The sequence below is a fragment of the Zingiber officinale genome, chromosome 2A (assembly GCF_018446385.1).
Source record: "Zingiber officinale cultivar Zhangliang chromosome 2A, Zo_v1.1, whole genome shotgun sequence".
Taxonomy (NCBI): domain Eukaryota; kingdom Viridiplantae; phylum Streptophyta; class Magnoliopsida; order Zingiberales; family Zingiberaceae; genus Zingiber; species Zingiber officinale.
In genome coordinates, this window is record NC_055988.1 from 84,862,958 (window position 1) to 84,877,343 (window position 14,386).

The following is a 14,386-nucleotide window of genomic DNA, read 5'->3' on the forward strand; positions in this document are numbered from 1 at the left end:
TCGCTTCTGATCGGTCACCGGACCGATCGGGTAATTCCTGAAACACACTGTTTGGTGACCGATCAGTCAACCAGCGTATCACTGGATCGGTCACCAGACCGATCCAGGTTTAGAGCTCCCAGCCCTAAACCCTACCTGGCCCTGAGAACAAGCTACCGAGCCCTCTCTGACTTCTCATGTCCGGTCCAGAGAACGAGCTACCGAGCCCTCTCCGACTTCCCATGTCCGGTCCAGAGAACAAGTTACCGAGCCCTCTCTGACCTAGTTTGGAGAACGAGCTACCGAGCCCTCTCCGACTTCATCCGGTCAAGAGAACGGGCTACCGAGCCCTCTCTGACCTAGTCCGGAGAACGAGCTACCGAGCCCTCTCCGACTTCGTCTGGTCCAGAGAACGAGCTACCGAGCCCTCTCTGACCTAGTCCGAATAACGAGCTACCGAGCCCTCTCCGACTTCGTCCGGTCTAGAGAACGAGCTACCGAGCCCTCTCTGACCTAGTCCGGAGAACGAGCTACCGAGCCCTCTCCGACTTCCCATGCCAAGCTTCCATACTTGGACTTCTCCCGTGCCAAGCTCCCTGCTTGGACTTTTCCGTGCCAAGTCTCCATACTTGGACTTTTCCCGTGCCAAGTCTCCATACTTGGACTTTTCCCGTGCCAAGCTCCCTGCTTGGACTTTTCCATGCCAAGTCTCCATGCTTGGACTTTTTCGAATCAAGTCAACCCAAGTCGGGTCAACCATGTCAACCTTGACCGAAGGTTGCACCCACAATCTCCCAAGTTTGTATTCTTGTCAAACATCAAGATACAACTTTTCTATTTTCGTCAAACATCAAAATACAACTCTAGTCAGGTCAACTCGAGTTGGGTCAACCAGGTCAACCTTGACCTAAGGTTGCACCAACACTACTTAGTTTTGGTGAAGATGCATGACTTTTGAAATATTATAGGAAGGTATATTTAATTGTTTTGATGAACCAGGTCAACCTTGACCTAAGGTTGCACCAACACTACTTAGTTTTGGTGAAGATGCATGACTTTTGAAATATTATAGGAAGGTATATTTAATGAAGATGGTCATGTTAGAGTAGTAAAGCACAAGTTGAATTGTTTTGATGAAGCAGCGTCACTCTTACATTAGATGACTTTGACGAAAATGGGTTATCTTATTACATTGAGATATAATATTGCCTTGGTTAGTCTATCTGTTCAATTATGTTATATATTTCTACCTCTAAAGACTCCCGTGGTTGAACCTCAAAAGTGTATCTATATTGCACATGTGAATGGAAATTATTTTATTCAGGTATATTTAATTTCAGTTCAATAATATATATTTCTTAATTTATAATTTGTTGCATTGCTAATTATTCATTTTTTGTGTATAGGTTTTTTGTATGAGATCTATAATTCAAAAACAAAAAAGATAGTCTAATTGTAATATCTTAATCAAAAGTTATGATTTTTGAAAGTTTACTATACAATTGTAGCAACTACAAACTGTAGATGCTACAACTATAATTATTTTTTATATTGTAGTGGTTACGATTTCGTAGCTACTATAACTACAATTATTTTTCATGTTGTACCAACTATGGTTTAATAGTTGTTACATAGGTGTAGCAGCTATGAAGTTATAGCTGTTATAATTGTGTAGCTGCTACAATATATGTAGTTGCTATAATTGTATAACAAAGTTTCAAATACCATAACTTTTGACTCGGATATCAGAATTAGAAAAAAAAAATTGAATAGAAGCTCATTTAGAGATTTATAATTTTAAAAAAAAAATCATCTCTTTTTTATATCTAAATCAAAAGTTATGATTTTTGGAAGTTTACTATATAGTTGTAGCAGTTACGGTTTTGTAGCTACTACAATTAGAATTATTTTCCATGTTGTAGCAATTACGATTTCATAATTACTACAACTATAATTATATTCCATTTCATAGCTACTACATAGTTGTATCATCTACGAAACTATAACTGCTACAACTGTGTAGCTGCTACAATATGTATAACTGCTACAATTGTATAACAAACTTCTAAATACTATAACTTTTGACTTGGATATCAGAATTAAACGATCATTTTTTTAATTGAAGATCGTTCAAAGATTTATAATTAAAAAAAATCATCTCATTTTGATATCCAAGTCAAAAGTTATGATTTTCGAAAATTTTCTACACAGTTGTAGTAGATACAATTTCATAGCTTATACAACTACAATTGTTTTTCATGTTATAGAAGCTACGATTTCATAGTTGCTACAACAACAATTATTTTTCATTTTGTAACAAATATAGTTTCATAGCTACCATATAGTTGTAGCAGCCATTATTTAGCTGCTACAACAGTATAGCTGCTACAACATGTATAGTTGCTACAATTGTGTAGCAAATTTCTAAACACCATAACTTTTTACTTGTATATCAGACAATCTTTTTTTTTTTTTTTAATTGAAGCTCGTTCATAGATATATAATTAAAAAAATATCTCATTATGATTTCCGAGTTAAAATTTATGATTTTCGGAAGTTTGCTACACAGTATAGCAGCTACGGTTTCGTAGCTGCTACAACTACATTTATTTTTCATATTGTAGAAGTTACGGTTTCATAGCTGCTACAACTATAATTAGTTTTCATTTTGTAGCAGCTACTAGCAACTACGATTTCGTAGCTGTTACACAATTGTAGTAGCTATGAAACTGTAGCTGCTACAATATATGTACCTATTACAATTATGTAGCAAACTTTCAAATACCATAACTGTTGACTTGAATATTAGAATTAGACGATTTTTTTAATTGAAGTTCATTTAGAGATCTATAATTAAAAAAAAATCATCTTATTCTAATATCCAAGTTAAAAGTTATAATTTTTAGAAGTTTGTTATACAATTGTAATAGCTACACAATTGTAACAGTTACACAGTTATAACAGCTACACAGTTGTAGTAGTTACGAACTCAAAAGTTTGCGACATGGTTGTAGCAACTACGAAATCATAATTGATACAACTATGTATCAACTATGGGTTTGTAGCTATCACAGGTGTGCAGTAAACTTTTGAAGGTCATAGTTATAGTAGTTACGTAACCGCAACTACTACAACATGAAAAACAATTATAGACGATAGATTAACCATTTAAAAGGGCACACATTATGACTTTATGGTAGATTAAGCATTTAGGCACCCTTTTGTCACCCACTGATTGGAAGCTTCATATGTCATTGAAGCACTGAAGATTTGAAAACATATACACTTTCACAAATCATGAGTGTTCTTTTCCATCAAAGACAACGGAAAAAAACAGCAATTATCGTCCCAAAAAATGAACTCAATATCATGATTAGTGAATAAACAATTTTAAAATCCAAAATAATAAACTCTAAATAATATTTTTTTTCAACAAACGTACTCATATTGTTAAAATAACATTAAGCATACAAAAACTATATTAATAATCCAAAAAACTACACAAATTTCAAAATGTAAACATTAAAAAACATCAAAATGTATCCAGGAGACTCCTCCATGTTTGGACTAGTACTCTTGAATCGATGTCACATTGCAATAATTCGGTTGTGTGACATAGATATTTGAGCACGTCTCACTCTTCACCAAATCAAAATTTTGACGCCATGTGCGTTTTCAAATTCCACAACAGTGATGGATCATATGAACCACCTGGAAATGGAACGCGTAATATTTCATCATCTTCACTGTTCCCTCCAATGGGAGCTTGCTCTCCTTCACTCTCATTCATTTCTGAAAGTAAATTTTCTTATGAAGGTACCTCTTCATAGAGTTGTCAGACGAGTCAACCCGTGACAGGGCGGGCTGGCCCATGGCTGGCCAACCATTTGGCGGGGTGACGTGAACCGACCTGTCTTCTTGGCGGGTTGGAAATCCTCAATCTAACCCAATCTAAGACGGGTTATGAGTTAGGCGAGTCAACCCGCGGACCGATCCGTCTTCTTGGCGGGTTGGAAATCCTCAATCCAACCCAATCTAAGTCGGGCTATGAGTTAGGCGAGTCAACCCGCGGACCGACCCATCTTCTTGGCAGGTTGGAAATCCTCAATCCAACCCAATCTAAGACGGATTATGAGTTAGGTGAGTCAACCCGTGGACCCATCAAATTTTTTTTAAAAAAAATTAAAAAATTTTTTATATCTTTAACATTTTACTTCGAAAAAATTTCATTAATCAAATGTATACAGAAAGAAATATTTTAAATATAAATAGACAGAAACAAGCACTTATGTTTAATAAAAAGTACTATTTTTATTTCAAAATTATAACAAAGAAAGATAATAAATTGACATAAAACTTAGCTTATATATATTTCTCAACCCACGGGCCAACCCAAATCCATCGCGGGCTGACCCGCACGGGTCGCGGGCCTAGGCAGGTTGGCCCACAATGAGCTTGGGTTGATAAAATTTCAACCCAATCCGTTTAAATTGTTTGGCTGGACGGGCCAATCTGACGGACCCAACCTAAATTTACAGCTTTACCTCTTCATGCACATCTTCTTGTTGTGGTACTTGTGGTGGTACGTCTTCTTGGGGTGATTGTACTTCTTGTGTAAGTCTCTTTTCTTGGCATTTTTTTTTCAGAAGTCATTGGTCTGTTCCTCCTTGAAAATGTCTTAAATAGTTTTACTATACATAATAAACAAGTGAATTAGATATACAACCAACATGTGTTGTTGAAAGTAAATGGAGCTATTCGTCTACTTAAAATCGAACAAAACATAATGTGTTCGGAATAACACAACTGAACAAATCCATTGGTGTTTAGCTTCTAGAGGTTAAACATTTTGTGCTTCATTCAGTAGCCAGAAACCCAACACATTCAATTACGTTTAGTGGTCATCGATTGAACACATTGTGTTGCATTCGGTGGCCCATGACTGAACATATCCTTGTGCGTTCGACCAATGGTAACCGAACAGACAACAATATGTTCAACGGTCTAAGTTTGAATGACACACGACTAAAATTTGAGATTTCCATCATATCGCTATCATACATTTTGCAATTTCAACAATCCAACGCCCTAAAAACTTTTCATATAAAAATTATTATATTTAAGTAAGTTTCTACACTTAAAAATGAAAACTAAATACAAATCTAACAAAAATAAAAATTAACCATGTAATGATAATGTAAAACATAATGAAAGGTCGAAGGAGCTAGTACTTGTAAAATTCGAGTACCATTGTTTGATAGTGTTGCTAGAAATTGAGTTGCCCAGTTCGTACGCTGAAGAGACGAGAGAGACGAAGAGGAGGAAAGTTGGAGATGTAAATTTTTTATGCTATGTTTCTTTTAGGATTTTTAGGATTTTTGGAAATGGTAAAATAGAAACATTATGGGACGTATTTAAAAAATTTTGTGATAAAAAAATTTATTGATGGATGTATTTAAAAAATAGGATGTGTTTAGTTAACCAGGAAAGTCCCTCTCTATGTTTTTTTTAATATGAACTGACATAAATGAAATATCATTAAAGAAGTTTTTTTTAAAAAAAAATTGGGTTTCTTTTGGGCCACTAATTGACCACCGGCCCGGCTCAGGTTTTCGAAGCCTATATAATGCCTTTCATACCTTGGCCCGATATACCTTCACAAGCCATCCTCCTCGCGACCAGGTGCCGTGCTTCTCGCTAGGGTTTCCAGCGCTTCTTCGTTCTAATCTTTCCTCTTCGATTAGGGTTCCCTTTACTTTGTTCGATCGTTAGACTGATGCTCTTGTAACCCTTTTTTGATTTACTCTTGCTTACAAATCTTCTTCGCCTGCAGGTTTGCTTTGGGTTTGGCTTGGCACGATGAGGCCGGTGTTCTGTGGAAACCTCGACAATGATACTCGCCATTCGGACCTTGACCGGCTCTTCTCTAAGTATGGAAGGGTAGATCGCATCGACATGAAGTCCGGTATGCTACTCTCCTTTACTTTTGTTTTTGTTTTCATTTTCTGGAGTGGCTTACTTCTGGCCTTTCGGGGAACCAGAATGACAATTTACGATGCATATGTTTCCACGAGGACTCTTTTTCATATTCAATTTTATGTCCATATTTCTTTAATGTTCTCGTTCCTGATGTACTACTAACTTGTAAAATTCAGTGACAAACTAGTTCAGTTATATTTATGGGCTGATGAAGGAGATTTGTGTTCTTGGATAAATGAAATAATGTTGATTTGGGTTTATAGGTCTTCGTTAAGTGATTGAACCCAAGTTAATGAGTTAGTTCTTTCATTTAGATGTGTATTTAGAAAGAGTTTCTCAATGCTACTACTACATACTCAATGTGGACTAAACCAATTCACATATAGTTGTATCCCTAATGTATTTTAATTATCATTTTGATAATTTTAATAGGCAATAAATTTACTGAAAATCATATTTTAGTTCAAAATGTTTTGGCCTCAAAGGTAGCATGGCAAATCAATATTGTGTGGCACTCAATCTTTGTAATGATACCTTCCTAGATATAGGATCTGTTTGTTCTCCCTGGCTATCATCTGTAGTATTAAGGGGTACGCAATGTATTTGCTTCCCTTTCGTGTTTAGGGTAGAGAGATATTTATGGACTTCATTTACATATGAAGGGATTTACTTTCATGGTTAGTTCAGAAATTCTCTTTGAAATTTTCTTGCAATCTAGATTTCCATCATATCCAGTTTGACATTTTTATGCTAATATTAGCCTACGTGGTGCTACTCCCATCTAACTCCTTTGTTTCTTAAGATGCTTAATGCTTCTCTTTAGGTCAGATAGCCAAAGCTTATGTGAAAAGCTTAATGCAGTCACCATCTATGCTTTCCTTCAGAGACCTGTTTTCATGATATGTCATTTTGGAGTAACTCTATGTGCCTTGTCTTATAAATATTTGTAGAAATTGACATTTGTTCATGGTTTTGTTACTCCTTTACATCATTGCAACTAGGGTTGGGGCCTTTGAACATAACATTCATTTTTCATTGGTGACACTCCATTTCTTGAACCTCCCAAACCTAGCATTAGGGGAGCCTTGTGCATTGGTCACACCTTAATCGAATGTAAATGTGTAAGAGCATGCAGATATTGCTTTTGTCTAAATATTGTTGTACAATATCTTGTTAAAACTTTTGGCAATAAGATGAACAATTAATTCACACAAAGAAAGTCACATAGCCACATTAGTTTGGCGTTAACACTATTGGTGACTTAATAATTTCAGCATGTTGCTATAGATTAACTGGAATAGGGTTTTGTGTGATTAAAGATTCAGCTTAACAACTACCAATATACCGAAGTTTTTTTTTTGGCATATTAATTAATCTCCTTGATTCTTTAGTTTCTTTTTTTTTCTTTTGGTATAAAACTATCTCCAAGTTAGTCAGCTTTAAGATGTTTCATAAGTTAAAACAAGAAATTCACAAACTTTATTGATTGGGAGTATGATTTGTTCGATATTCATGTGTTCAACTACGATGAGAGTGAATTCTCTTATAAGGATCAAGAACTATAATAGATTGGTGAAGAATGCCTATTTTTAAAAGTTTGCTTTTACGCAGGAACTCCTAAGGCAGCAGAGCTTTTCTAGGCTCTCCAAGTTACATTCGAAAACCATCCATGTCAAAGGAAATCTTTCTCTCAGAACTCAGAACATCAACTCCATCAATATGCAACTGACTTTCTTCATATACATCAAACAAACACATGATAAGAATTGTATTGCCCAAAGTTCTTGCCCAAGCTTGATAGTTGAGGATCTGTACCATCTTGCCATTCCATCAGATTAAATCATCATTCCATGTCTACAGAATGTATCACCATGCCATGCCCTCAGATATCATCATTTCATGCCAGTTGAACACTTGCTCTAATCACAGGGAGGCATGTTCAGCAATGACTTATCACAATTTCAGTTGTATGACTTTATGTTTTGTTTGGCTTGGTAGAACTTTTCCACATTCATTATGTTCACAAATCCTAAATAAAATTTGCAGGTGTAATGTTATATTTCTATTTTCTGAGAGATACTCGCATGAAGAAAAATTGGAAGTATACAGTTGTTGGATTTTTCCTCATTAAGTTTTATAATTTGTTGTGGCAGGATATGCATTTGTTTATTTTGATGATGAACGGGATGCAGAAGATGCCATACACAGGCTTGATGGTATACCTTTTGGTTATAGTAGACGCAAGCTGTCAGTTGAGTGGTCAAGGGTAATAACTTCTTATTTTTTTTACCATAGTAGGTTTTTAGGGTTCTAGTGCTAAATATTATCTAACATAATCTGATAATGTATGTTTGATGTTCAATAAGTTCCTAGATTTATATCTGTCAGCATTTTCTGGATAATGAAAATATTGGAGAAAAATGCCACTGTAATATGTTTTATTCTGAGATCCCAAATAGACAAATAAATGAATTAAGATTCATTAATTTGGTATGCAATATTTGTTCAAATGTCATTGGCTCAGTTATCCATACTACACTAAACATCTACTTTTACTTAAAATATTTCACCAACATTCATCTTTGGTATGATAATACCTGAATTAACTACCATTCAAGAATCAATCTTTAGTGAGATGTTCCCTCTAAAATGCTTCTGATATAGTTCTATTATTAGTAGAAATTTGATCTCAATTAATATAATTCTTTTTATACAGAGAATATGTAACTTAAGATACCAAGAGATTACATTAACAGCCTATTGCTGATAATATCACTAAACATATTCTTGCTAAAATGTTTTTGTCCTACTGTTGTGCTATTAATGAAAAATTGATCTTAATCACAACACACTATTTTTAGTGAAGAGATTATGTACTTAGATACCAAAGAATTATCATAAACAACCTCTTCAGAATATATGCTTTATCGCTAGATAAAGTGCGTACGGTAAAAAAACCATTAAATTTGTTGAGGGTGAAAATGGTGAACATAGGAGCAGATTAGTTAATTTTGGCCTACTCTGACTGTTTGAGCCGTTGAATCTATATTACTTGATGCATTTAAGTTGTGCAGACCGTTCTTGCTGCAATGCAGAGGGCTGTTGTGGAAGTCAATTACTTTTGTCACCTTGATTTCGTCCTTGGCATCTCTCCATGTTAAAAGGATCATGATCAAATGCAAAATATTGGATCAATGAGTGTGAGTTATGAAGTCGTCCAGAGTTGTAGGGGGTTGACTTCAAAAAAGAACAGCCATTATCTTTCTTGTTATTTGTCCTGCCTTAGCAAATAAGACAAGGACTTTATGCTAATTCCTATTATCAGGTTTTTGGATCCTTCTTTGTCCAAACTCCAAAGCTTTGGATTAATCATCAAGATGCAACAGTATGACCCAAATCGGAGTTGTGAATATTATTGATGCCGAATGTGCATAATAATACCAACAGCATTGATTTCTAGATATTCTAGTTCACAACATTTTTCCTTATGTTCTGCTTATTGCCTTTCACTCGTCTAATTTTTCAGCAAGGAGAACGGGGGCGGGAACGTGATGGTTCTAGACCTGCAGCAAATACAAAGCCTACAAGAACCTTGTTTGTCATCAATTTTGATCCAATTCGTACTAGAGATAGAGATCTTGAAAGACATTTCGAACCTTATGGGACAATTACTAATGTTCGAATTAGAAGGAACTTTGCATTTATTCAGTTCAAGACTCAGGAAGAAGCAACCAAAGCCCTTGACAACACCAACATGAGGTTAGTCGTTTCGGCCTTCTCGCCCATGGAAAATTTCTATTTTTCCACATGTTTATTTAAATTCAGTTTACTTTTTTTTTAATTCCAGTAATACTTTTCATACTAAAAAACAGCCTTTGCGTTAATTGTTGCTGACTATCTCTCGCTGCATTTTCCTACTGGTTAATGCAGCAAGATATTGGACAGGATGGTGACAGTCGAGTACGCATTCAGGGACGACGATGCTGGAGATCATGACCCGCGTGATAGCCCAAGAAGAGGTGGTGGTGGTGGTAGGCATGAAGATAGATCCTATGGACGCTCAGACAGTCCTGTATACCGAAGGGGCCGTCCAAGCCCTGACTACAGTCGAGCTAGGAGTCCTCAATATGACCGGTATGATGGTCCCTCGTATGGCAGGAGCAGGAGTCCCGAGTATGGTCGTAGTCGGAGGTGAGGACAGCAAAATTTTCTTGAACCAGGTCCTTATGCGTCACAAGCCCCATCCAGTTTGTGATTTTTTTTTCTTTCTGGTTTTGCTTCCATCATGTTCTATTGCTGACCTCTGAAACCAATCTGCATATTCTGGTTCGCAGTCATTCTCCTCTTTGTGGTAACGACAGCATTTTATAAGGTTTCAGGATGATCCTTGCCTATTGTATTTCTATTTCTTGAACACTCTCAATAGTAGTAGCAATTGTTGCTAGACATGAACATGATGTTGTACCAGCATGACTCATCTTTATTCCTCCTTTGGCAGTTGTTTCCTTAACTTAGTTGAAGTGTAGTAGTGTCTGGAAATGTTTTGTTGAATCAGATGAAATATTTTGGGTCGAGATTAATTTCTTTCAATGTTGGGCTCGTTTTCTGCTTTGTTTATTTTCTTTTTTAAAAAATAAAATTTTAATTTCACAGTCTAACATTTACTTCAAAATGTTTTCTGGTGTTTTGAAATAGTTAAAATTTAGAGTTGAATTCAACCTTGATATTAGAATTTTTTTAATTAAATATATATTTTTTAAATACAAAATTAAAAGGTAAATAAAATAAATATTTCAAACTTACATTTCGTAAACTTCATGCCCTGTAAATAAAGAATTGGAAACATATTAAAGAATTACAAAGGTGAAAAGAAGGGTACCCATCTATGCTAAGATAATGTCTAAAAAGAAGTTACAAAATCAAGAAACTATTAAAAAAATTCTAGTTAGATGTAAGGATTTTTATGCTAATGATTTTAGTCAGTCAAACAGGAAACAAATCATTACATGCTACCCAATTGGAAATCATTAGATGCTCTTGCAATTATTTCTCAGTCTTTTTTCCCCCACAAGAACATAAATCTGATTACCTGATGTTTGAAAGCCCAAAGCAATCTAGGAATTTTATAACCAAGGAATTCACATCTTACCAACAATTATAGCTAATTTTTATAAATTACAACCAATTTAAGCTTTTGGAGTCACTAGCCAAGCAATAGGTCAAGAGTTTTTTGATGCGCTTCTGTAGTTGATTACCTATTGAAGCTAGATTTTCATAACTTATTAATTCAACTTATTTCCTGTGCTTTCAGTAGTTCTATAAAGGAATGACTTAATAGTGCACATATAAATATGAAGAATGTAAACTAAACACAATTATGACTTAATATAGACTACTAAATGGTAAATGACATACTCATATATACCTTTTCATTTTCAATGAGTGCTAATACACTAAGCTGCTTCAGCTTACGAACTTGATCAGGCAACATAACTGGAAGGCTATAAGCATTACCTAAAATGAGAGTAGATATTGCCAATATAGAAAGGAATTGAAACGAATTATGCAAAAATAATTTGTATGATCACCATCAGCATTTGTTATTGCTTGGGACAAATGAAAACTAGCATAATTATTCAAGAACCTATCAAACTTTAGAAAGGAAGCATCTTTTACCGTAAAAGATATCAAGTGCTACATAACATTGCTAAAGAACCAATAAACTAAGCACAAACGCCAATTATGGATCTTACTTGGATAAGAATGTGACAAAAAGTATGGTCTGTATAAGTTGGTTCGCAGCTAAAAAAGATTCTATTTTTTTAGCATGATAAAAGATAACTTTATTATGTTGTCAGTTATAGTGAGAAAAGGAATTAATGTGCAAATCATCAAAACCATACATGTTTGCCAATATTGTATTACATTTTTAGTAATGTTATCATTGAAAAGTTAAGCACGGAACTCATATGTCCAAGGTAACTTCACCTTTCATTCAAAGGTATGCTATTACACAAATAGAATGATTTAACTTTTCCACTCTCTTTTCTCAAAAAAAAAAAAAGAAAGAAGAAGAAGAAAGAAATCATATTTATGAATCTTAAACATTTTGGAGCATATCAAGTATGCCCATTAAATGCACACTCATCTGCCGAAAATAACTAAGTCGCTGAGAAGAATCTCGGAAATCGAAAGCTAGATGCTACATCAAATTTGGGGGAAAAAAAGAAGGAACGCTTACTTTGGTAATGTTTCCATGTGCCACAGGCAAACAAGAGAGGCACATTTAGATACCACGAATACTGCGATGCCAGAAGCTGAAGTAGGGAATAGAAGCAGTATGAAGGCTAAGATTAGCGAACAAGAAAGGAACAGAGAAGGCGGTGGCCAGCAAGGGTATCTTCGAGAGGTTGGGGATGGCGAGGATCTCGGCGAAGGTGAAAAGAGAGGGATGGGAGGTATCCTCAAGGACAAGATTGGCAACAGATTCAGCTGAACTGAGCTTCGCCGCTTGCCTCATGAAGAGAGGAGGTGGGTCAGCCTTTTTGTGTGGTCAAAGAAGATGGAGATGAAGGGGAGAGGGATGGCTGGTCAGCGGCAGTGAGGAGAGGGGGTGACGCCACCGGCCTTGGTGGTGGGCGATAGAAAGGAAGAAGAGTTGAGGTGGTGACTTTGGGAGGAGACGAGTGCGTGAGATGAGATTAGGAGAAGAGGTGGCTGCCAAGTGAGAAACGTAGGGTTTCTACTCCTTAATTGCATTCAAGCGTTTAGATCATCCCATATTTAGATGAAAGCTTGCTCATACACAACATTTTTTTAAAATCTAGACATTAAAAAAATATTAATAGATAACCTTTTTTAAAAAAATGTTAATAGATAACATTTTTTTAAAAACAATGTTGTTTTGACTTAAAAAATCACTAATAGATAATGATTTAAAAAAAAAACGTTGTCTATTAATATGAAGAAAAAATATAAACAATCATTTTCATTAAAAACATTGTAAAAACAAAAAAAGACAACACTTTTGACAAAAAGCGTTGTAAATGTTGTGTATTCATTTTTTTCTTATAGTGAATTCTTATCTGTTTGTGATATCATTCAAGTTTAAACTCGAGATATATTTTATATTATTTTTATAAAATTATATATGCCATGAAGAGATTCATGATTTAATATATATCTTCTATGGTGCTCCAAACCTAACAAGTAATTTATCAACAGATAACGTACCATATCAAAATGAATTTTGATTTGTTTATTTTTTTAAATATTTTTTCATATTTTCCCTAGGCCACCTCTTCCATTATGGATCAACGTGACGTAGTAGTTATTTCATCACATTTATCCTAAAATGATTTAAAATTAGTAAACAATGACGTGTTCACACCTTCTCGCATCAAGAGCCTATAAATAGTATGACCACAGCCGGCGAAGTACTCAGCCATCATTCGCCAACACCGGTATCAATTTGCACTCCCATGGCTGGAACTACAGCGGAGGACGTGAAGGTTTTGGGCATCACGCTGAGCGCCTTCGTCATCAGAGTCCCCATCGCCCTTCTTCTCAAGAGAGTCAAGTACGAGTTCGTGGAGGTGCTGATCACGGAGTCAGAGCGAGATCATGGCAAAATCCAACCCGGTGTACAAGAAGATCCCCATGCTACTCCATCGTGGAAAACCTATCTACGAGTCAGCCATCATCGTCCAATACGATGAGGAATGGTTCGGTGACCATGAATCACTATAAGAAAACTCTAAATTAAATACAGACATATCCACCGATCACTACAAGAAAACTCTTAATTAATGACGAACATAGCCATCGAATTTAATTCGGTCACTAATTTAGATATTGAAGTTAAAATTCTACCACAAATTAGTGACCAAATTTAATTTTAATCTCTAATATAATGATCAAAATTAATTTGGTTGCTATTTTAAGAATTGAATTTAATTTTGGTCCCTAATTTAGGGATTGAATTTAATTCAATTGTTAATTAGCGATCAAAATTAAATTCGATCCCTAGCTTAGAGGTTTGGACGCTGAAAGGAATGGCGTGCACATTTAGAGGGTAAGAATTTAGCGATTGGATTAAATTCAATCCTTAATTTAGAGACCGAATTTAATTTTGGTCCCTAAATTAGGGGATAAGGTGGCTGGCTGAAAATTTAGGTTAAGGATTTAGCGACCGAATTTTATTCAGTTGCTAATTTAGGGACCGAAATTTAAATTTGATCGCTAATTTAATTAATTTTGTGGGAGTTAATTAGGGACCAAATTTAAATTTGGTTGCTATTTAAGATTAGAATTTAAATTCGGTCCCTAAATTAGGGATCAAAATTTAATTTGGTCCCTAAATTAGGGACCAAAATTTAATTCGATCCCTATATTAGGGTTTAGGGTTTTAATTCATTTGGTGTTTTAA

At 35.2% G+C, this 14,386-nt stretch overlaps 2 protein-coding genes across 4 annotated transcripts; one reads left to right on the forward strand and one right to left on the reverse strand.

Moving 5' to 3' along the window:
- The first annotated feature begins 5,626 nt into the window (after positions 1-5,626).
- On the forward strand, positions 5,627-10,532 carry LOC122041393 (serine/arginine-rich splicing factor RS31-like). Of its 3 annotated transcripts, none has more exons than XM_042601049.1 (5): positions 5,627-5,724; positions 5,813-5,944; positions 8,112-8,224; positions 9,485-9,717; positions 9,889-10,532. In XM_042601049.1, the coding sequence occupies exons 2-5, from the start codon at positions 5,839-5,841 to the stop codon at positions 10,151-10,153; spliced, it is 717 nt and encodes a 238-aa protein (XP_042456983.1). In that variant the 5' UTR covers positions 5,627-5,724; positions 5,813-5,838; the 3' UTR covers positions 10,154-10,532. The 3 variants fall into 3 exon arrangements, with proteins under 3 accessions (XP_042456983.1, XP_042456981.1, XP_042456984.1); XM_042601047.1 differs by having other exon boundaries at positions 5,631-5,661; XM_042601050.1 differs by having other exon boundaries at positions 5,650-5,738.
- Positions 10,533-11,265: 733 nt separating this feature from the next.
- Positions 11,266-12,478, reverse strand: LOC122043759 (COP9 signalosome complex subunit 7-like). Its single transcript, XM_042604345.1, has 3 exons — positions 12,253-12,478; positions 11,384-11,472; positions 11,266-11,274 (listed from the first exon to the last, which is right to left on the reverse strand). Exons 1-3 carry the CDS (start codon positions 12,476-12,478, stop codon positions 11,266-11,268), a joined length of 324 nt encoding a protein of 107 aa, XP_042460279.1.
- Between the last annotated feature and the right edge of the window lie 1,908 nt (positions 12,479-14,386).